This window comes from Sphaeramia orbicularis, chromosome 12, assembly GCF_902148855.1.
Source record: "Sphaeramia orbicularis chromosome 12, fSphaOr1.1, whole genome shotgun sequence".
NCBI lineage: Eukaryota > Metazoa > Chordata > Actinopteri > Kurtiformes > Apogonidae > Sphaeramia > Sphaeramia orbicularis.
In genome coordinates, this window is record NC_043968.1 from 38926096 (window position 1) to 38949639 (window position 23544).

The 23544-nt window shown below is 36.8% G+C and overlaps 1 protein-coding gene across 1 annotated transcript; it reads left to right on the forward strand.

The window, feature by feature from the left end:
- The first annotated feature begins 17827 nt into the window (after window positions 1–17827).
- Window positions 17828–20534, forward strand: myf6 (myogenic factor 6). Its single transcript, XM_030149902.1, has 3 exons — window positions 17828–18343; window positions 19439–19532; window positions 20317–20534. Exons 1-3 carry the CDS (start codon window positions 17828–17830, stop codon window positions 20424–20426), a joined length of 720 nt encoding a protein of 239 aa, XP_030005762.1. The 3' UTR covers window positions 20427–20534.
- The last annotated feature ends 3010 nt before the right edge of the window (window positions 20535–23544 follow it).

The following is a 23544-nucleotide window of genomic DNA, read 5'->3' on the forward strand; positions in this document are numbered from 1 at the left end:
TATTTCAGTCTTTTCAAGTGTTAATGTGTGTCCTGAATTTAAAAACATGCAATTTATCTGGACACCTCACTACATCCAAGGTCAAATGTATGATACTTGGTCATCTTTGGTATTCAAGGTTTAATACTGCAGGGAATTAATATCGCGACACTTTGGTCATATTGTGCAACCCAAACCCTCACTACTGTTCCACACATAAATCTCACCAAGCGTGACTAACCTGGTGGTAACAGGAGCCGGGGCTGGCGCTCCCTGTGGACCCCTGCCTGCATGTCAACGTTTTAGACTTGTCTGCTGTAAGAACCGACCCAGAACCTCCCTGGGCCCCCGGAGACCCTGTGAAACCAAACAGTGAGGTCAGCTCTGGGCTCCCATCTCACAGCGAGGATTAGACGTACACATACAAGAGCTCAGGCCTCTGAAACTGAACTTGGATTAAGTCATTAAGAGTAACCATCCCCTCAAACCTCAGCCAGGGACTTTCTCTGTAAAAAGATATTCTCTTCTCACAGCAATTGATTTTCTGTCTGTGAGCAGGGTTGGCATATCTGACTTGACCTTATTATTTTGGATGGCCAATTAATTTCTCCATCAGATTGCTACTCATTATATTCTCCATTAACCTTTTTCTCTGTAAAAACATTGTCACAGTGCATGCCTTCCTGGTTATCAAGGCAATGAAATAAAATAGCTCTAAAGTGCAAACTGGTGCATCACAATCAAAATTACACCCATGTGACCATTTCCCTGCATGCACCTGCACTACTATTACACACACATAATGAAACCCTATCTCCAATAACTTCCACAGCAGTAACACTAGAATTTTTATTATATCAAACAGGTGGTGATGACCTTCAGAGCCAATGAAAAGAATGGTGTATCTTTTGTGTGTTTGTATGTATGTGTCCCTACATTATTCCATAATTCTTGGCCTCGCCCTTTTTTCATTATATTTTGACCCTTATTTTTTGCTCATACAGAACTACATACAACCAACATCCCATCTCAAGAGATAAAGCGCTTATAAAGTTGCAAATATGAACTTTACTTGGATTTCTTGCAGTGACACATGCACACAATCATCAATGTTCAATTACCCTCTCGTGTGTTTAGACAGTAATGGTAGTCCACTGGGTTTTTGGGCGTGGAGAGCAACCTGTTGAGAATAATTCACACAAGTGTCAAAAGTGGGAATCTTAGGATTCTCTTACATTTTGCGGGCCACACACAGATGCATGTATCCTGACTTCAGCCCATTTATCAACATTATGGGGATCAATTGTGTGTTATATTTCGTTTATCGCTGACAGGAAAGTCAGACAGTCGTAAATATTGTAGTTTAAATGTCAAGGTGTTGCTAATTTTTGGAGATGTAAATAGATATTGGCTGAATAAATGGAACAAGATTAACCTATAAAGACCCAAATGTCCAATGTAAAATGTTTAATTCCTGTTTATCCACTAAATCCTATCAATACATGTAAATAGTTGGTGTAAAATGTTTGTCACCTTTTCACGGTCATCAGATATGACCCATTTGGACGTTCAGAGGCTCCGTAGTGAACGTGGATACACTGTCATCTTCTGCAACATTGATTCACCAGTAAAACCCATGGAGTTGGATAAATAACAGTGGATGGAGACACTTGGTTTATTTTCAGTTAATGATAGATTTTACTGAAAAAGTCACTTCTTCAGTTTTCTTTGTTTCTGATATTATAACTCTCAACTTTAATCAGAATTTTTTATGAATATCTACATGATCAGTAACTTAAATATAGGAAAATACTTGATTATCACTGGAAAAAATTCAAAATACAGAAGAGAATACTGTAATAAGTGATGGTAAATCACTTAGAAAGGTTAACTAGAGAGAAAAATTCATTTGGGAACTGCCACAAAGTAGCACTGGGTCTTTATGGGTTAAATACAACTGTGTTTAGAATACAAATAGTCAATCTGAATTATTTGCTTTGAAATGTAAAAAAAAGCATCACTAATATCCCATAAGCCCCTGCTGTAAAACAAAGCGTTTCCAAAGACTCCACTTGTGGTTGAACTGTATACCCAGGTTCCTGATTACTTTACAGAATTGTTAGTCGACTGAAAATTTCTCTATGAGCCTTGTCAGCACAGCAATATATGGAATAATATTATGTTATTGTTAGTTGCATCATGTCTGTTTCATCCATTTCATGCCATGGGAAATCAAAGATACACATTGCCTTTTCTGGTTTAGTTTAGTTTAGTTTAGTTTAGTATGAACCCCATTAGGTACAGCAAGGCTGCAGCTACAATTCCTGGGATTTGAGCGTATTTAAATGAGCTCAGTATGGCACATTATTATTATAAAACAACAACAACATGTAACTGTTAACACTTTAAACAAAGAGGTTAGACTTATACAAGCACAAAGTTCAGATCCCTTTGTCTTGTACTTCTTATACTAAAACACATATAATGTCGAAGAGATGCTCAGTTAACCAGATTAAAGTAGAACACTCAACAATCCAGTTCAGTGTTCTGAAGTTGCATCATCAATTCCCAGCACATCAAATAAACAATTATTACTGGTTAAACATTTCGCAAATCTACAATTTCTATAATCTGTATTTTTCATGTTTTTAATGATATATATATTTTGGTGTGTAACTATTTTCTGAGGCCATTTACATTTTTATTGGATTAATTTTAAGGTATAAAACACTTAAAACATGATGTTAGAATAAACTTTTCAACTATGGTATTGCAAATTCACACAGTTTACTTGCTGGTTTTTACTTTAAAAAAAAAATCAGTCTTTATCTCTTTTTCCAGACAACACATCACGCTGTTTTAATATTTGTGGATACGCACAGTATATATCTATACAACAGCTGCTTGTACACAAATAGGTTCAGAGGTTCAGTGCTTCATGTTGTAGTATTGTGTGGATAACCCTAACTCTGAGTAATCTGTTGAGGTTACTTTCAAGGATACGTGCTCGATAATCTGTAGTGAAATGTTAGAAGTACTTTCCCCAAAACAACAGGTAGCCTTATGAATAATTTACGTTCTTTTGGAAAACACTAAACCCTCACAGACTGATTATGAAGATTTTTAAGGTTTAAGACACTGAGTTGATTAAAAAATAGTCAATCTCCATAAATATCCTTGAGCATTGAAAAATAACTGTATTTTTAAGTGAGCAGCTTTTAAATGTTCCCTTCAATTGTGAACCAAATTCATTATTAGACAACAGGACCTGAATCATTCAGAAAATTAGACAGGCAACTGAAAGTGCATCTATTTTTCGACTGACTACATTACTGCAGCATTATATAAGCATTAATGAAAGCCTGGAGACGCACAGAGACACTAAAAATGTTTTTTAAAGCCCATGTCAAATTATGTTGACTCTGGATTACATGGCGTCGGAAAAAGTTTCATATTAACTAAATATGGGAATCAACAGGATAAAATAGTGGTTTTGAGTAACACAGGCTTTCCATATTGGCTGAGCCAGACATGACTGTGTTCTTTACCCACTGTGGCTTTATGGCTATCATGTTAACGCCTGCGTCCAGACAAAGCTTCAGTGCCCTTGCTGTCTGTTGTTTTAATGATAGACCCCATATAACCAATTATATAGTGCAGCAGTGCCCCTCTTCTCACTCGTCAACACTGACATTCATCAATATCCTATTAGTTTCTCTTGGAGCCAGGCATTTTATCCCCCTGTCCCCTCAAAAAAAGTCTGCTGTTGTTGTTATTCAAGAGTCTAATTTTCATTGTAACAAAACACTCTTTGTTCTAGGCTCAGACACTTCAGGAAAAACTAATATTGGTGGATCTTTGTCACCGAGGTTGCCATGGCTACAGTCACACTTGCTGATGATTGGATTCATTCTGTGTTATCGCTGGCTACATCCCTGACTCCCAGAGGCAGTGTGATATTAATGATAGCGATGTTCCACCATATCGTTTACAGGCTGCAACATCAAAGCGATACTGCAAAAAGAAGAAGAAAAAAAACACTCAGACTGCCTTAAAAACGTATCCTTTGAGTTGGGTTCAGCGTGCAGTTTGTTCATAGTATTGTGCGGGGAAAGTCACTTTTAAGAAATGCCACTCATAATACTTACCCTGTATTCGAGGCACTTGTCAGATAGTACACTCACAGTCAATGAAAACTTTGAGACCATATTTTTCGACATAATTTTTATTTTGAAACCCTAAACTGGAAGTTTTTCATATGAATCATTTGTTTAGGATATTGGCATACAAAAACAAAAATCTAAAGTTTCAAGAATAATTTCAAAACAAAAAACTTAACAAAAGAAAATGGCACCTGCCAAACACAAAGTCACAGCAGTAGCGGTCCTGGTTGGGCGTTGTCACTCTCTCTCGCCCTGGATGCAGTCTATCGTCAGCAGAGCCTGTGGTGTTGTGGCGTTCAACCAGGTTTCTGATTGTGTGTTGGGAACAGCCCATACGCCTGGCTATATCATTGGAGCTCCACCATACCCAGTGCCCGGAGACGTTGCTCATGTGATAGACGTGGCATGATGCCGTTCACTGGACTAACAATGGTGGTCTTTTTTGGGCCTTTATATAGGCCTTCAAAACCAATCCTCAAATTGTGCAGATACCTACTGAGTATTGCTCAATGTATATTTGGTCCACTTTTGCAAAGAGACCAACCCATGTGCAATGAACTGTGACAACATGACAACTCATCATTATCTCAACTACCTGAGCACTAAGTCGTCAATAAATCCATAATGAATAATTACAACCCCCCTACATGTAGAAATATGCAGACATTTCTACCTCAAAGTTTCTATTGACTGTCAGTATACATGACTAAGAGCTTGAGTGAAACGCTCAGGGCCAGACGCAGGGCAACAGGGTCAACATCTCACCTCACCGGCCAGACAAGAGGGCTTCTATCGTCTCCTGCCGGGTCAAGGCCAGTGCCCCCTCTAAGTCCCCATCAGTGGCTGTGTCTGAGATAGGGACACACAGCAAACACATACAAGAACAGAATAGGGGCTAATCCATCACTCTCCTGAATGAGGACAGAATCAATCACGAGGGACCTTTAGATCATTCCCACTTAAATCACCAGTGGCTGTCAGGTGATAAGCTGCAGAGGGTTTTTCCCCATGTTTATAACAGTGAACACTGTTGAAACAATTGGACATACAGGCATGTGAACAGCTGCTACAATCTGTTACTCTTTTCTCTTCTTTTCTCCTTATTATTCTTTGTGCCCATTTTCAGGAACAACCCTTTAAGCCAGTCCATCAATACCGGTCCATTTGCAAAAGGGTTATTGACATTGCTCGACCAGTTTGCAACGCTCTCATCGTGCCTCACAATGTAATGACTGAGGTCATAGAGAGTTGGCCGCCGATCGAGCAACTTAGCAAGCTCTTTCCCTCGCTAATTGATGCACTTCAGCCGCTCGGCCTTTGAACTGAATCCCTGCGTCGTCCACCAGAAAAAAGTCAGATGCCATCATTGTTCCCTCCCCTTCGCCTTTGAAACCCAAGCCACCCATCTAACCCACAACTCAGTGCACGAGTGAGAGGAGCCGTCTGTTAGCTTAGCCCAAGAGACAGTCACTCCCTCCTTTGTTTGACCACCATCGAGTCTGGCCTGTGACTTTGAGGGAGCCGGGCCAAAAAGATTATCTGTGTTTTCAGTGGGAGATGGTATCATACAGGCAGCAGTGGCTCTGATATTGTCTGTGTCAGAGGTTGGTTAGCCCAAGGAGTCACTGAGCCATTGTTCATGCAGGGCTTAGCCGCTGTGCAATGGCAGACTGGACTGGCGCTCTTCCACCCCTTGGCAGTGAACTGATAGGCCTCTGCAAGCATAACTATATAAGGCTGCAGAAGGAAGTTTTTGTAAAAATACAGTGTGGTCAGAGCATGCATGCATGGACTCTGTCCACCTGCCTAATTCCTGTTGCTGTTATACAACATGTTTTAAGACAAAATCTAGAATATGGCCTTAAATGCTTGAGGTTGCACTATATTCAATAAAGAGAAAAAAAATAAATAAGTGAAACAATTCTAACATAGAGCATATTTTTCTCTATTTCTGTGCACAAAACAATAGGAAAGGCACATCGTGTCTTTTCTGCCTCTTCAAGCCTCCCAGTCAAAACAATAATAACAGAGTGGTACGTAAATGTCGGAGCTGTGACTGATGTGACTCATATTCACAGTGCATAATTTGGTTCAGAAGACATGGCCACAAGTAATGTCAGACATTCAGGAAGACATATGACTATCTGTCTATCTGTCTGTCAATCTGTCTGTCTGTCTCTTCCGACTTCTGACTACGACCTCAGATCAGACGAGACGACCCGCTGAATTTAAGCATATTACCAAGTGGAGGAAAAGAAACTTTCTGTCCGTCTATCTATCTATCTATCTATCTATCTATCTATCTATCTATCTATCTATCTATCTATCTATCTATCTATCTATCTATCTATCTATCTATCTATCTATCTATCTATCTATCTATCTATCTATCTATCTATCTATCTATCTATCTATTATTCAAAACACAGTCAGGATCATTTTGAAATGTAAACAGTTATTTACGCAGATGAACTTGTTGTTTCGCTTCCACATCTTCTGTAGACATCCATATTGTCAACTTTATTGAGATATGAGTTCACTTTTCCACTGAGCCACCAGGCACCCATTGCACCCTGAGTCAATGGACTTGTGACCTGACAGGTCAAAGAGTCGTGATCCCAGGTGAGGCATTGTCATCGGGCCCATGACCAGGGTACTTAACCTCTGATTGGCTAATTCATATCCCAGGTGTGGGACTCTATATGGTGTGTCCGTCACGGTGCTCAGAGTTTCCTCTAAAACACCCCTATGAGTGTGCAGCCTGTCTGAGGCAGGAGGTCCCGTTAAAACAGAGCGAGGAGGGGGGAGAGAGGGGAGGAAAGCATGGAGGGAGGAGGTCCTACAGTTCATGTTCATTATCAGTTGTGTTGGTGACCCCCTTGTCACCACTAGTTCTAACTGGATCCCCCTTCTAATATCCACTGAGGGAAGAAAAACCATATGGACCAGAAAAACTCTGTAGAATAGAATAGAATAGAATAGAATAGAATGCACAGTCATGTACAGTGAAATTAGGGTGCTCACACCAATACAGTGTGCGATAATAAAAATAATAAAGAAAAAATCACAGCATAAAGAACAGGAATAAATACACATTTGTAAAAAATAGAACAAACTCTGAAGTACAAAATTTTAAGAGTAAATTCTAAAGCAGGGGTGACAAACTCATTTTAGTTCAGGGGCCAGATACAGCCTAATATGTTATAAACTGGGCCGCATCAGTAAAATAATACAAATAGTAGGATAAGAACTTATAATGTCAACTTCAACGTTTTCTCTATGTTTTTGAGTGAAAAAAGTAAAATTCTATAATGAAAATGTTTACATATACGATCTGTGCTTGAACATAACATGAACAAATACGAATAACCTGAAAATTCTTACGAAAAATAAGTGCAATGTTAACAATATTACACCTTAATTTATCATTTATACATGTGCATCACAACTTACAGATCACAGTGGATCTACAAATACATAAAACATTTAGTAACAGGCAGAGTATTGTTAAAATTCCACATGTCATACATTTTTGTAAAAGGCCAGTCTGTAAATGTAACCATTTTTGTGTAATTTTACTTTTTTGTACACTAAAACAAGGAGGAATTTTTGCAGTTTTCATTATTTATAGGTTATTATGGTAGTATTTTACTGATCTGATCCACTTTAGATTGAATTGACCTTAATGATTTTAACACCATTGATTGTTAATATCTTCAGTGTTATTTTTGTATTTTACAAATTCATCCCACGGGCCGGACTGCACCCTTTGGCGGGCTGGATTTGGCCCCCAGGCCGCATGTTTGACACCTGTGTTCTAAAGTATAAATAAACAAGGTGTAGAATAAGAGTGACAATGTGCATTTTACTCGAGCTCATCGCGCTGCAGAGCAACACTGCAAATGTAAAATAAGTATAAGGTTAATGATAAGGCTGAGACTATAATGAAAGCAAACTCCGTAATTGTATTTGAATAATATTTTATTTGGGGTTGGTGCTTCAATCCTATATTACCAATTAGACTACTTAACGTTTGGGTGGTTAAAACACACACACACACGCATGCACACACACACATGCACACACACATGCACACACAATAATACTGATTTATTGATGTGAACTGTAGAGCGCTCAAAGTACAGGAAGCCCTTTGAGAAGCTCCGCCATCTGAAAAACAATATAATGTGAACAGGTTCTGTTCTTCCAAATGTGTATCACACTGTACCACACTAATTAACTCATTAGCACACTTTCAGGCTTCCAACTACACCTGATCAATTATTCACCTCAGAAAACATGTTTGAAAGTCCCTGGAGCCTTTTCCTGCTGGGATTAAGTATGTTCTAAAAGTCCAGAAAAGTGAGGTGCTGCCAAAGTGAAGAACACCTTTTAAAAAAATCCTTCCTCATGAAATTCATGTGGCTTAAAGCAGGGAAGCAGTGAGATTCAGGAATAATAACTCTGCCTTAACTTTTTTCTTTTACCCGACTTTTTATTTCCCATATCGACATTTTTCACCATAATGACTTAGAGCAAGACTCTTTTTTTAAGCTGTTTTTCAAGTTTGATATGAAATAAAAATTAGACTTTTACTTCTACAGCTGAACTCATGCATAATGCTGAACTTCTAGATAAAATCATTCCATCATATATAAAGTACGTACATATACAAACAATTTCTCTACATTGTATATGTTGAGTTTCAGGATTCAGACTGTAGAGTTGTTGACTCCACGCCTCTTTAGATTCAAAGCTGATTTATGCCTCCTGTAGTCCATCCCATCTCCTCCTCCTTCCCTCAGAGACCAGATCATCCAGGTTGAGTTTCTCCTCAGGATATCCCATGATTCTCCCTGACAGCTGAAGCGTCAACCCCTTGACACTGACGGGAATTTATGGTCCGGTTCAGGATGCACAATCGTGCCACAGAGAGACTACATGATCTGGACACAACAGGGAGGCAACTCCATTCATCTTGAAAATGTGTGTATTCCACTGCAGCTAAGAGAATGACTTTACAAGATAGATTTGTTTTATTTGTCATTTGGAGCACCAGTTCATCGAAAATATTCATCATTGTACATCATTCACCAACATTAATCATTTATTTATTTGATTTCACCTTTGTTCATCTACTGAGAATGAAAAACAAATTAAGGGGGAAGAGAGGCTGGGACACTTTGGATGTGAAACACAAATGGAAGAAAAAGAACCAGGAATATGTGTCTCAGAGGAAAAATGGATCAATATCTGGAGAACTCAACCGTCAACCACTTCTTCAAGAACATGGAGGGAACATTGCTGGAAAAATATAATTTGATTTCTCCTGAACTCCTAAAATTACAGCTAAATATATGCCCAGAGTTCAACCTTGTTGGAGCGAATGTGGAGATAGCAATGTAAATCATGCACATGTCTTTTGGTTATGTCCTAAACTTGCATCATTCTGGGGTAATGTATATTCAACAGTTGTTAAGATATTGGGTTATGCAATTCCTAAAACATGTTTGGTGATGTATTTTGGATGTATTATTGGTAATAATGTAAGAAAAATGATAGATATTTGTTTAAAATACTATTAGCAGCCTGTAAAAAGGCGACTACCAAAAAATGGTGCAGATTAGAACCACCTACAACTAACGATTGGATACAAACTGTGAATGGAATATTTGAGATGGAGATTCTGACCCATAGACTGAGGACTGAAGAAGAACAGTGTCATGATAAATGGAAGAAATGGACAATTTTCACTTCACCGTCACATTACTAAAAACAATTGTTAGTCACAAGGTTTATTATAGTCGATGTATCCCATATGTCCCCCATGTTTGTCTTGTTTTGTAATGTACATAAAATAAACAATAAAAATGAAGTAAAAAAAAAAAAAAAAAAAAAAAAAAACACCCAGAAATGCAGTACTAATGTTGTGATTTTTATGATAACTGTGGCATGCACACTCTGTCTTACCTGACAAAACACTTCTCACTTCAGAGAGCCTAACGCTCATTAGAGCACACACACAGATATTATAGACATCACTCTTGTAGCATGGCAAGATCACAAACAGCAAAGCAACAAATACAAACTCAGGTTCTTGTTTTCCACTAGAGACAGCCCCTGAGAATACCTCACAGAGTGCACTCAAACACAACTGGTGACAGAATTCAAGCATTTTAGCATTCTTCTATTGATTCAACGCACATAAATCAGCAATGCAACATAAGTAAGGTTTCTTGTGGAGCTACAGCGGCAGCCTTTTTCTGATTCAAGCCTTCTATATTAGCATTAAAGGCATTAAAGGGGCTACATGTGATATTCCAAACTTCCAACAGCAGGGGGAATTCACAAACCAGAACACAGTTACATCTTTTAAAACCTCCAATGAATCAATGTTGTCTATCTACAGCAGGGATCTCAAACATGCGGCCAAATGCGGCCCGCCAAAGGTTCTAATCTGGCCCGTGGGATGAATTAGCAAAGTGCAAAAATTCCACAGTCAAGGCTGTTGAATTTATTTTAGCTCAGGTTCCACAAACAAACCAATATGATCTAAAGTAAAATAATAACCTAATAACCTAGAGTAAAATGACTCCATATTTTCTTCTTGGTTTGATGTGAAAAAAATAATCTTACATTACGCCTATAAATAATGACAACTTAAAATTTTTGTTTTTGTTTTAGTGCAAAAAATAACATTAAATTATGAAAATATTTACATTTACAAACTATCCTGTAACAGTAAAACATGAATAACCTGAACAAATATGAACCTGAAATTTCTAAAGAAAATTAAGCATAATTTTAACAGTTTTCTGCCTGTTACAAAGTGTTTAGTGTCTTTGTAGATCTGATCTGTAATGCACATGTATAAATGACAAGTCGAGGCATAATATTGTAAAAATTGCACTTATTTTTCTTGAGAAATTTCATTTTTTTCAGTTTATTCACATCGTTTTTGTTTGGATAGTTTAGAAAAGTAAGTATTTTCATAATTTAATGGGGGGTTTTTTTGCACCAAAACAAAGGCAACAATTTGGAGTTGTGATTATTTACAGGTTATTATGTTATTATTTTATTGGTACGGCCCACTTGAGATCAAATCAGGCTGAAAGAAAATGAGTTTGAGACCCCTGATCTACAGACTGTAGCCTCCACTGAACACAATATAAAGTTCACTGCTTTATTTTGTAGCTGATTATTTTGACAGTCGGTCAAAATAACACTGAGTCTTATAGTCTTCATGTTAGCTTAGCCCTGTTTTTAGACAGAAAACAACCACAGTGAAACTAAAAATCACCTCTACTTATAGCACCTCTATTTTCTGTAGTTTTTGTCATTAATACCTGCATTAAAGATAAATTTGAAATCGTCCAAACAAGGTCATAAGTGTCATAGTTTATTCTGAACTGTTGATCAACAAATGGTGAAATTAGCATAGATAATAACATCACATAATAATTTTATACCTTCATAAGCCACATAATCAAACTCATCCATGTAAAAGAAACATTGTTATTTCTGCATCAAACTCCATTTATTTCATTCAGGGCTGTGTCAAGTGGTGGAAACAACAATAGTGCTTCTAGCTTTTATCACTTTGTCACCTGCTCTGACTCTAAAAATGGCTGCTTAGCACTCCTCATCCCATCTTGTCACTTTGGACTCACTACTCCCTCTAGTGGTCACATAAATCCCCTGTTTGCATATACTCAGTGCATACCGCTACAATCCCAGACATTGGTGTCTTGACATCACGTCTCATCTCTTCCTTCTAAACAGTCTAATGGAAATTTGTGGTAATTTTTAAGATATTTTAATGTAGAAATACTACTTATAGCAATTTCAGAGCATGAACTGACCGTAGAAATTATACATTTGAGGTCATGTTAGTTACAGCAGTGTCTGACATTTTCATTTGAACAGGTGTGATTTGCGACTTCCTATTATCAGTGCATGTAACACTACCTTGATCCAGGAGATTAGTTAAAAAGACCTTTCATCTTTCACTTTCACAAACTGTTGTATCTCAACAGTTTTGACAGTCGGTCAAAATAACACTGAGTCTTATAGTCTTCATGTTAGCTTAGCCCTGTTTTTAGACAGAAAACAACCACAGTGAAACTACAAATCACCTCTATTTTCTGTAGTTTGTGTCATCAATACCTGCATTAGCACTTCTCATCCCATCTGGTCACTTTGGACTCACTACTCCCTCTAGTGGTCACGTAAATCCCTCATTTACATATACTCAGTGCATATCGCTACAATCCCAGACATTGGTGTCTTGATGTCACTTCTTATCTCTTCCTTCTAAACCACAGGTGTCAAACATGCGGCCTGAGGACCAAAACCAGCCTACTATAGTGTCCAAGCTGGAACATGGGATGAATTTGTGAAATACAGAAATTACACTGAAGATATTAGCCATCAAGGATGTTAAAATCATTTTAGGTCAGTTCAATCTAAAGTGGGTCAGACCAATTAAATACAATCATAATAACTTATAAATAATGAAAACTGAAAATGTTTCTTTTTGTTTTAGTTTTAAAAGAAGTAAGATTACACAAAAGTGTCTACATTTACATACTAGCTTTTTATAAAAAATGTGAACAACCTGAACAAATATGAACATCCTGAAATGTCTTAAAATTTGTATGTCTAATTTTACTAATATTCTGCCTGTTATTACGTATTTTGTGTATTTGTAGATCCACTGTGATCTGTAAATTGTGATGTATAAATGACAAACTAGGTGCAATATTATTAAAATTGCACTTATTTTTTAAAAATAATTTTCAGGTTGTTCATATTTGTTTGTGTTATGTTCAAGGATGGTTCGTAGATGTAAACATTTTCATTACAGAATTTGACTATATTCACTCAAAAACATGGAGAAAACTTAGAGTTGACATTATTTATAAGTTCTTATGCTATTATTTATATAATTTTACAGGTCCGGCCCACTTTATATCATATTAGGCTGTGTGTGGCCCCTGAACTAAAATGAGTTTGACACCCCTGTTCTAAACAGTCTAATGGTAATTTTTGGTAATTTTTAAGATATGTTAATGTAGAAATACTACTTATAGCACCTTCAGCGCATGAATTGACCGTAGAAATTATACATTTGAGGTCATGTTAATTACAGCAGTGTCTGACATTTTCATTTGAACAGGTGTGATTTGCAACTTCCTATTATCAGTCCATGTAACACTACCTTGATCCAGGAGATTAGTTAAAAGGACCTTTCATCTTTCACTTTCACAAACTGTTGTATCTCAACAGTGACTTTAATTTACAGAGCAGAACAATGAGTCACATTCTGACAAGTCTGTGTAGGAAACGTACAAGTCTAATTAATAACTTTAATGATATACATGCATGACTAGGGCTTTGGAATTAGTGTCTTGTCTCCTGTTGCTGGATAGGTCATGTTTTGCACAATTGTGTTGGTGAAATAATAATGGTCAGACTTTCATCAGTTATTTGACTTAGAGAAACGATGTTGACTGGTAATTGGATTTTAGACTTCCTGACAAATGATTAAAAGCCCCTGTGACTTTTGGCTTTCTGCAACAATGTACCAGTCACAGTAGCAACTGTTGGAAGGGGGAGGGACGTCCATAGAGTCAAAGCGAAGCCCTGATTGTGCAACAGTGTGTTATAGTACACACTGTGAAGTCTAAACTGAGTCTCTCCCTCTCAAGGTCTTTCTAAATTCAACCGATTCACAAACTTAACTTCTGGTATGAGGTTATGAATTGTTAATATCTGAAGGTGTTTTGCCCTCCTGTAAACACAGCGGGCGTTTGACCTGTCCGTTTTGTTTTATTTCATAACAAGGTCATACAGTCACGCAAAAATAGGAATCCCTCACATTCCTGTCTGTAGAGTTTCCAATTGTAGACCTTTCAGGTTGCAGAAAAAATGCCACAGGCTATATATCACCACTTCACAGGCTTTTATCTCCTTTACGAATCTGAGATGAATGCGCCACATTTCTATTTATACCATCCTATGCATGCATCTCTCAAAGCTGTTTTGACTCTGCACATTCCAGTCTATTTATGTTGGGATTTTTCTACATGTTACAATTGGTCATACCATTCCCACAAACTAAAGCAGGAACAGCACATTGGATATAAGCAGATCATTTTGTATTTTCTCCATATGACATCCTCAGTAGCAACAACTGGTTTGTGTTAAATTAAATGTTTAACATAATAATTACAAAATTGCTACCACAGCGTGTGTTGTTTCTCTTTAGAATGGCTGCTAACACCCCAGTTTTAACACAATTAACACTTTGTCTATGTAGAAGACAACAGTTAATGAATTAAGTGGATTTTAACTGATCACAGGAAAAAAAAAACAAGTGTTAATAAAAACATTACCAAGTGCCAGTTTTTATTCAAATAATTTTATGCAATAATCTACAACAACGTGACAAGGAGCCACAATGCAGATTTCCGGGACCCTAAAAGTCAAGCAGTTAAATGGGATTCAGTCAAAATTATTTTATTAACCACACCATGCTTTACCTGCTGTGACAGGTCAGAACAAGATTCCTCTAGTTAAACATGTCAAAAGCTGATCTCTGAAAGCCTGGCCATATACAGGGTGGGGAAGCAAAATTTACAATATTTTGATGCAGGGATTAAAAGACAGTGTATGACCAATTAGTTTATTGAAAGTCATGAGAATTTATTTGCCACAAGAAAATGTACATAATAGAAAATGTTTTTATTCTATGTGTCCTCCTTCTTTCTCAGTAACTGCCTTCACACGCTTCCTGAAACTTGTGCAAGTGTTCCTCAAATATTGGGGTGACAACTTCTCCCATTCTTCTTTAATAGTATCTTCCAGACTTTCTCGTAGTAGTTTTGCTCATAGTCATTCTCTTCTTTACATTATAAACAGTCTTTATGGACACTCCAACTATTTTTGAAATCTCCTTTGAGGTGACGAGTGCATTCAGCAAATCACACACTCTTTGACGTTTGCTTTCCTGATTACTCATATGGGCAAAAGTTTCTGAAAAGGTATGGATAATAGTGTTAGGTATGATTATGACATCAGTATATGTTTGGTTTTAAAACAACTGACGTAGTGCCTGCTGAGAAAAAAAAACTAAATGTTCATTGTAAATTTTACTTCCCCACCGTGTACATCTGAAACAATTTGCATAGTGTGACCCCTCCAGGGACAGGTAAGAAATCATGTGTTTTTTAATTCTTTTCGGCTGACATTAGTAACTTAATAACAAACTTGATACTTTTTGTGTTAAATGACTTGTATTATGAGTCCTGTATGTCTGTTTGTCAGCACCTTTACACAAAAACTGCAGTGTATTTTCATGAAACCTGGTGGAGGGGTAGGATACGATTCAAGGGCAAACTATTATATTTTGATGCACATTCATAATACAGATAGTATTTCATTTTTTCATTTTTTGTCCAGGGTTTTTCTTTTATATTTTCACTTTTATACATTTTTATATATTATTTATACGTCTATGGCACCTAAGGAGGATTGCACTTTCAATTTTGTTGTATCTGTACAATGACAATAAAGATATTCTACTTCTACTACTTCTTCTACTATTCTTGTTTAACCCTACAGAGCCTCAGGCGAATCAGTAACTTAGGGAAGGTAACAATAAAATAAAAAAAAATAAAAAAAATCATGGGAAGGAAAGCTTCTAAGACCCCCCCCAACAGTAAAATAATGTTTAAATAAATAAAATGACCACAAGCTAGAGCCAGATCACATAGAAGTAAGACTGATGTTACCATGGCAACAGTCGGTTACAGACAGGAGGGAGACATATATATTATTATGTGTTGTTTGTTTATGGTTTAACCCTTTCATGCATAGTGGTCACTACAGTGGACAGCTATTCTACATCTGTTCTCTTGTATATTCATGGGTTTTGTTGTTTTAGTTGCATTTTAGCCAACACAGTGGACACTTATGCACCATCCCATACACTGACATTCATAACATTACTGTCTTTTTGCATATTATCTACATGAAGTTAGTAATAACTAGTATCAGAGTATGTTAAAATGTGAGAAAACATCAGATTAGCTGCATGAAAAATGTTTTTATGTCATAGTTTTTGCACAGTATCTCATTTTCTGATGAGGGGTGTTACGTACATGTTTTTCTTTTTTTTTTTTGCTTCAAAAATTAAATGCATGTTGTCCAGCTGAGTGTACATTTTTGTAACTCCATGAAAAATAAGTTCATAAATTTTTTTCCATCGCATTGTTTTTGTTATGCCTAAAGAGGAATTTAAAAAACTCAGGAAAAAAATCTCAACTGAGGTTCTCATAATTCATGCATGAAAGAGCTAATAATATTGTGGAAAAAGAAAAGAGTGGAGTTGATATCATTTTTTCAAGTGTGCATAAATAAAACTGATGGCATTCTGTAAAACCCTGGAACCTAAGTTTATACTTCTTCCTACTTCTGTTCTACCAAGCAAAATTCAGACTTGCACGTACTTGAAGATAGATTAGGTTTATTTAAATGTTATTTTGTTTTTATTTTAATTTGCTTCAGTTTGTTTTATTTTTTTTTCTTTGCATGTTCTGAATAAATAAATAAATGAATGAATGGATGAATAAATAAATAAATAAATAACCCTTTCATGCATACTGGTCACTACAGTGGACAGCTATTCTCCAGCTGTTCTCTTGTATATTCATGGGTTTTGTTGTTTTAGTTCCATATCCGTTAACACAGTGGACTCTTATGCATCATCCCATACATTACAATTCATACAATTATTGTATCTATGCTGTTCTTGATCAGCCTGATCTGCAGTAACATGTTTTAGTGTAAATCAATTGTTAGTTGTTATTAGACTGTAATTAACAGTTTTACTAATTAAAAAGTTTTTTTTTTTTTTTTTTTGCATTTTATCTCCATGAAGTGAGTAATAACTAGTATTAGAGTATGATCAAATGTGAGAAAACAACAGATTAGTTTCATTTAAAAAATTGTATTTCATAGTTTTCACACAGTGTATCACTTTCTGATATAGCATTTTAAATAGATGTTTCCTTGCTTCAAAAATTAAACACATGGTGTCCAGCTAAAAGGACATTTTTGTAACTCCATTAAAAATAAGTTCATTTAAAAAATTTCAATCACATTGTTTTTTTCATGCCTAAAGGGGGATAAAAACACTCAGGAAAAAAAATCTTGACTAAGGTCCTCATAATTCATGCATCAAAGGAATAAATAAATAAATAAATAAATAAATAAATAAATAAATAAATAAATAACCCTGGAACCTAAATATTCTTTGGGTTGGTCCAGATAATAATTCACTTCTGAAGCCCGCTCCCCTCCATAAGGTATGAAAGAAACATCTCTTTCAGTTTTTTCCATGACAGTGCTAGAACATGTCACTTGCCATGATATTTAAAGCACCCACCATTGAACCTAAGGTGACAGTTCAATTCCCTCTGAAGGCTTTAATGTATATTTACTTCCTACACAAAGTCAGTAGGTTGTAAAGAGGCATAGAAAAAAAGATGCTCGATGCTGTGTGACAGCCAAAGTGTTGGATAGAGTTTCACATTCTATATTTAAGCCTGGTGACTTGTGTCCCTGCTGCTCTATTTAAATGCCACAGTCACTGTCAAAACACAGGCGAGAGGTGCAACAATATGATGGACCTTTTTGAGACCAACACTTTTCTTTTCAGTGATTTGCGTTATTTGGAAGAAGGGGATCATGAAGCACTACATCACTTGGACATGGCGGGGGTGTCTCCTCTGTACAATGGGAACGACAGCCCGTTGTCTCCGGGCCAGGATAATGTTCCGTCCGAGACCGGGGGTGAGAGCAGTGGGGAGGAACACGTCCTTGCGCCTCCGGGTCTCCGTGCGCACTGCGACGGCCAGTGCCTCATGTGGGCCTGTAAAATCTGCAAGAGAAAGTCAGCCCCCACGGACAGACGCAAGGCTGCCACGCTCAGGGAGAGGAGGAGGCTCAAGAAGATCAACGAGGCCTTCGACGCGCTGAAGAGGAAAACCGTGGCCAACCCTAACCAGAGGCTACCCAAAGTGGAGATTTTACGCAGCGCTATCAGCTACATTGAGAGACTGCAGGATCTGCTGCAAACACTGGACGAGCAGGAGAAAAAGCAAAACGGGTCAACCTATAACTTTAAAGAACAAAATGTAAGCGATTACTGGACACAGCTCCTCTGAAAATATCTGCATTTGTAGTCCCTTCCCAGATAGCAAATATTTTGGCAGTATTATGGCATACATTTGGCATTTTTGGCTTTCTTTTGGCATTATGAAAACCTTTAGGCTTAACTGTGGTATGATTAAGGGTATCCATAATAGATATGGAGGCACCAGCAATATATGGCTGAGTTATGGCATATGTGTGGTTAACCAAAAGACTGGGCAAAGAGCGGGATCAAGTATAAGGATGGTATGGCATGTTTATGGCAAGCCAGAAGATTGACTAAAGAGCGGCAACATCTTATTCCATATGTGGATGTTTTTTGGTTGTGTTTTGGCATATTTCTGTAAAGCCAAAACACTGCGCAAAGAGCGGGAATTTCTACCCAGAAGAAAACCCTACTTAATTTTAAAAGCATGAGCAACACAAATTTTGGGTGAATTTTGACCTCCTTTTGGCCTCTCTTTGGGTCAGTTTTGGCTGGATTATGGGGATTTGGGGCTTTTCTGGGACAATTATGGCTATATTTTGGAAATCTGCAATTAGTTTTGGGTGAATTTTGGCTTCCTTCTGGTTTGATTTTGGCTTGCCTATTTTGGGCCATTTAGGGCCTATACATCCACCCAGAACTTTGCCAAAAAGGCATGCCAGTTTTGGGCCAGATTTAAGCCATAATGGTTTTGCTATCTGGGTTCATATTCCTGAAGAATCAGACAGTGCATCTCAAGTCAACATCCTGGTGATTTGTGTCTGTAACTCCCAATATCTCATTACAGTGTTGCTCAGTGTGCTTGTAGTATGTGTTTACAGTGTGTTTATCCCTTAGTATTAGTGATATTTTTAATCCAGATTGGACTAATAGAGTGATACTCATGAATGGTGTCACTTCATTAAAAGTACGTGTCTTGCCTCTCAATAAGAGTACTGTTCCACACATAAATAAGCCTAATTTGTATTTCCATTGTGTTTCATGTCATTTAGTGTCTGTTGGAGGTGTCATAACTCTGAAATGCATGTCCATATGGTATGACATTAAGTGACACCAGTGTCTGTGTGATAATATGTGATGCATGCTTTTATAGGCAGCTGGTCATGAGTGCCATTGGAAAAAGTCCTCCGAGACCTGGCCCACCTCTGCTGACCATTCCACTACAGCAATGATTACCCAGAAAGAAGGTAAACATAGCAACTTCACATCATTTATCATAGATTAAAACACAGGTGTCAAACATGCGGCCCGGGGGCCAAACCCAGCCCGCCAAAGGGTCCAGTCCGGCCCTTGGGATGAATTTGTGAAATGCAAAAATTACACTGAAGATATTAACAATCCTTTTAGTTCAGGTTCCACATTCAGAACAATTCAATCTCAAGTGGGTCAGACCAGTCAAATACTATCATAATAACATATAAATACTGACACCTCCAAATGTTTCTCTTTGTAAATGTAAATATTTTCATGTATTTACACTAAAACAAAGTATAATTTGGCAAAAAATGTGAATAATCTGAACAAATAAGAACAACCTGAAATGTCTGAAGAGAAGTAAGTAGAATTTTAACAAGATTCTGCCTGTTATTAAATGCTGTGTGTATTTGTAGATCCACTGTGATCTGTAAGTTCTAATGTACATGTGTAAATGATAAACTGAGGCAGAATATTATTAAAATTACACTTATTTTTTCAGTTTGTACATGTTATTCACATCTTTTTAAAAGATAGTTTGCAGATGTAAACCTTTTCATAATGTAAATTTACTTTTTTCGCTCCAAAACATAGAGAAAAGTTTGGAGTTGATATTATTTCTGTATTATTATGTTATTATTTTACTAGTTTGGCCCACTACAGATCAAAATTAGTTGAATGTGACCCCTGAACTAAAATGAGTTTGACACCCCTGGATTAAAATGTCACATACATAGCTGTTCATAAATAATATAATTCCATTTTTTGTGTTTTCAGGATCCAGTGATTCATCAGCGTCCTCCAGCCTCCTCCGTCTCTCATCCATTGTGGACAGAATCACCAACGATGAGAAAATCAGCTTCACAGAGGATGTTTCAGAGAATTAAGACCTGGAATATATAGCAAGAGTTTAAATTTACAATTTCCATTGTTAATGTCTAAATTATTCCCACTATTTTCAGCCATTCTGGCTTGTTATGTTGTCTTCATTTGTAAAGCAGAAGCAACAAATTTGTACATATTTTATAATAATCTGATGGTTAGATATATTTATTTTGTATTCAAAACAGACAAAATATTTCAGAAAGTTGAGACTGTAATTAAATATTTGTACAAAACTGACCAAAAGAGTAGAAAAATGTCATTTCTATCCATCTCTCTCTCTCCAACCAGAACTGCCGCAAGACTCTGAACCATACATAGTCTATAATTTACTTTTATTTTATCATGTAAATGTTGAGCAACAGAAGTGGAGGAAGTAGCTCAGATTCTTTATTACAGTAGACATAGGGATAACACAGTTTAGAAATTCTGAAGTTCAGAATTAAAAATATTATAAATCAGCAAAATGTAATGTAAGTTATCAAAAGTAAGTCCTTTTTTGCAGAATGACACCTTTTTAAGTATATATTTACATTTACATTTATGCATTTGGCAGACGTTTTTTTCCAAAGCGACTTACAGGGGAAAAACCAAAATAAAAAAAATAAAATACAAGAATAGATTAACCCTTTCATGCATAGTGGTCACTACAGTGGACAGCTGTTCAAAGGTGTTCTCTTGTATATTTATAGATTTTGTTGTTTTAGATCCCTATCAGGGAGCACAGAGGACACTTATGCATCATCCCATACACTATAATTCATACCATTACTGTAAGTTTGCTGTTCTAGATAAACCTGATCTGCAGTTACACGTTTGACATTTTAAAAAAAAAAAAATTGCTAATTGTTATTAGACTGTAATTAACAGTTTTGTTTTTTTAAGCAAAAAGGCTGTTAAAATGTGAGAAAACATCAGATTAGCGGCATTAAACATGTTTTTATTTCATAATTTTCACACAGTATATCAGTAAATACATGTTTCTTTGCTTCTAAAATTGAACGAATGGTGTCCAGCTGAGTGGACATTTATGTCACTCCATGAAAAATAGGTTCATAATTTTTTTTTTTTTTCATGCGTAAAAAGGAATAAAAACACTCAGGAAAAAAAAAAATCTTCATTAATGTTCTCATAGTTCATGCATGAAAGGGTTAAAGACATAAAATAGCTGTATGTTATCACAGGCTGTTGTATTGTCATTGTACTACGTTATTAATGCCTTTATCACAAAGATGTATAAGAGCAATTTAATTTTGTAGTTTGATATATTTCTTTTGGAAACGTAATAGAGCACAAAGATTAAATAGCATAAAATGATGCAAGTACAACTTAGTCAGAACTGACCTTGAGTAAATGTACTTGGTTACATTCCACCACTGCAATTTTTTTTAATGATTTTTCTTCAACCTTTGAGGGCTGATCAAAAAATTTTCAGCCACAAAAATATGTTAAGCTGCTCTTCCCTTTACTTCATCTCTCAGTTCAAGATCTACCAGTTCCGCTATTAGAAGTCTATAAAATCAGTCTAAACTGTCCTGGAATAGTTTGCTGCTGGGTTGCCTCTCTTTGTTCCAACTGGCAACCAGCAGGCCTGATCCCACAACAGTAACTCGAGTCCCCTCCAAACACAGCGTGCCTCTCCGATCCTATCATATGTTGGGGACATGGAAACTCGGGCACTGGGAATGAGTGCAAAGCCCAGAGGGATAATGAAGTTATCTCAGTCATTAGGTTTTAATTCATCATCACTTATTTCATCATCACAATGCAATGCATTTCCATCCAAAATACTAAAACATGTAACATAATGCCGAGGACATAAAGATCCTTTAAGTGTAGTTTGCTGTATATGCCTGCAGACACGTGCCTGTGCACAGCGTCAGTGGCTGAAGACCTCAGTATACATCGAGGATTAGACAAATGCACTTCATAGACATTTTGTGAATGCAGCTCTGGTAGTCATGCACTTAGAGGTACATTTACCACAGAAAGATGGTCCTCCAATTACTGCATTTCCATTCCTATGAGGAAGTTGGAGGAGACAGATTTCAAAAGGAATGCTGAAAATCAGAGCAGCAGAGGCAGAAACACGCTGACTTTTAGACACTGGTATGAATCAAGCTTGAAAAACATATATTTTCTATAAAGTATCATCTTATCATCAGATGTGTGCAGCTGAAGCACTAGGATAATCAAAGCCAATAATTCTACAGTATCCGGAGCTTTATGGCAGTCATGGTTTGTGCTCCATATCTTGTTTTCTACAGAAACCAGACAGAAACCTGATATCCCAAACAGTAATGTCATTTTAATGGGGGCCTGTCTAATCACTCACACTGATAGCAGTTTTACTTAACCTTTTGGTTCTCTTTATTGAACCTATAGCCTATAATCTGATGAACCAGAACTGTAGACCAAACACTGAAAATTATGACTTCCTTTTGATAAGAAATACTAGTATCAGTAGGATATGCATTGGTTTGATGGCTTATAAAGGAGTATTTTGTCCAGCAAAGTTGGGCAATACTTTTCCCAAGTCTAAGTTTCTAAATTCCTTGATTTATATCCCTGTGCTTCTCTATCATCTTAGCAGCATACACTCTCCTCAAAAACAACTCTCTCAGAGCTCAGCTTTGGCTTCTCTAACTTTACAGGGATTTTGGTGTTACTGATGACACCATAGAATTCTCATTTGGCTGTGAGGGCTGCGTTTTAAAAGTCAGAGCTGATGAAAGGGGAGCAGTTATAGGGGGGATAAGACTTGAGGCCCAATGCTTCGTTTTATCCAGACTTCAATATCTTGCAAGGAAAAGGACTCAGCGCAGGGCTGGCTGTGCACCTCTCACTGCCAAACAAATGGTGTTGCCACTCAGAGTGTTTTTTTTTTTCTCTATCCCTGTGGGTATTATAAAATGGACTTTTATGGTATTTTATGTGCAGGAAAATAGCCTTTAAAAAGTCCTGAGATTTCATATTATTCTTTCCTCTCTTTATTTATTCATGAATCTGTTTTTAAGTGGACTACTTAAATTGCTGTTCTGCACATCCTGAAAAAGGTGCTTTGAAAGGTTCTCCATTTTAAAGGAATGTTAGTGACAAATTAGTCCTCTGTCGGGGTGTGTG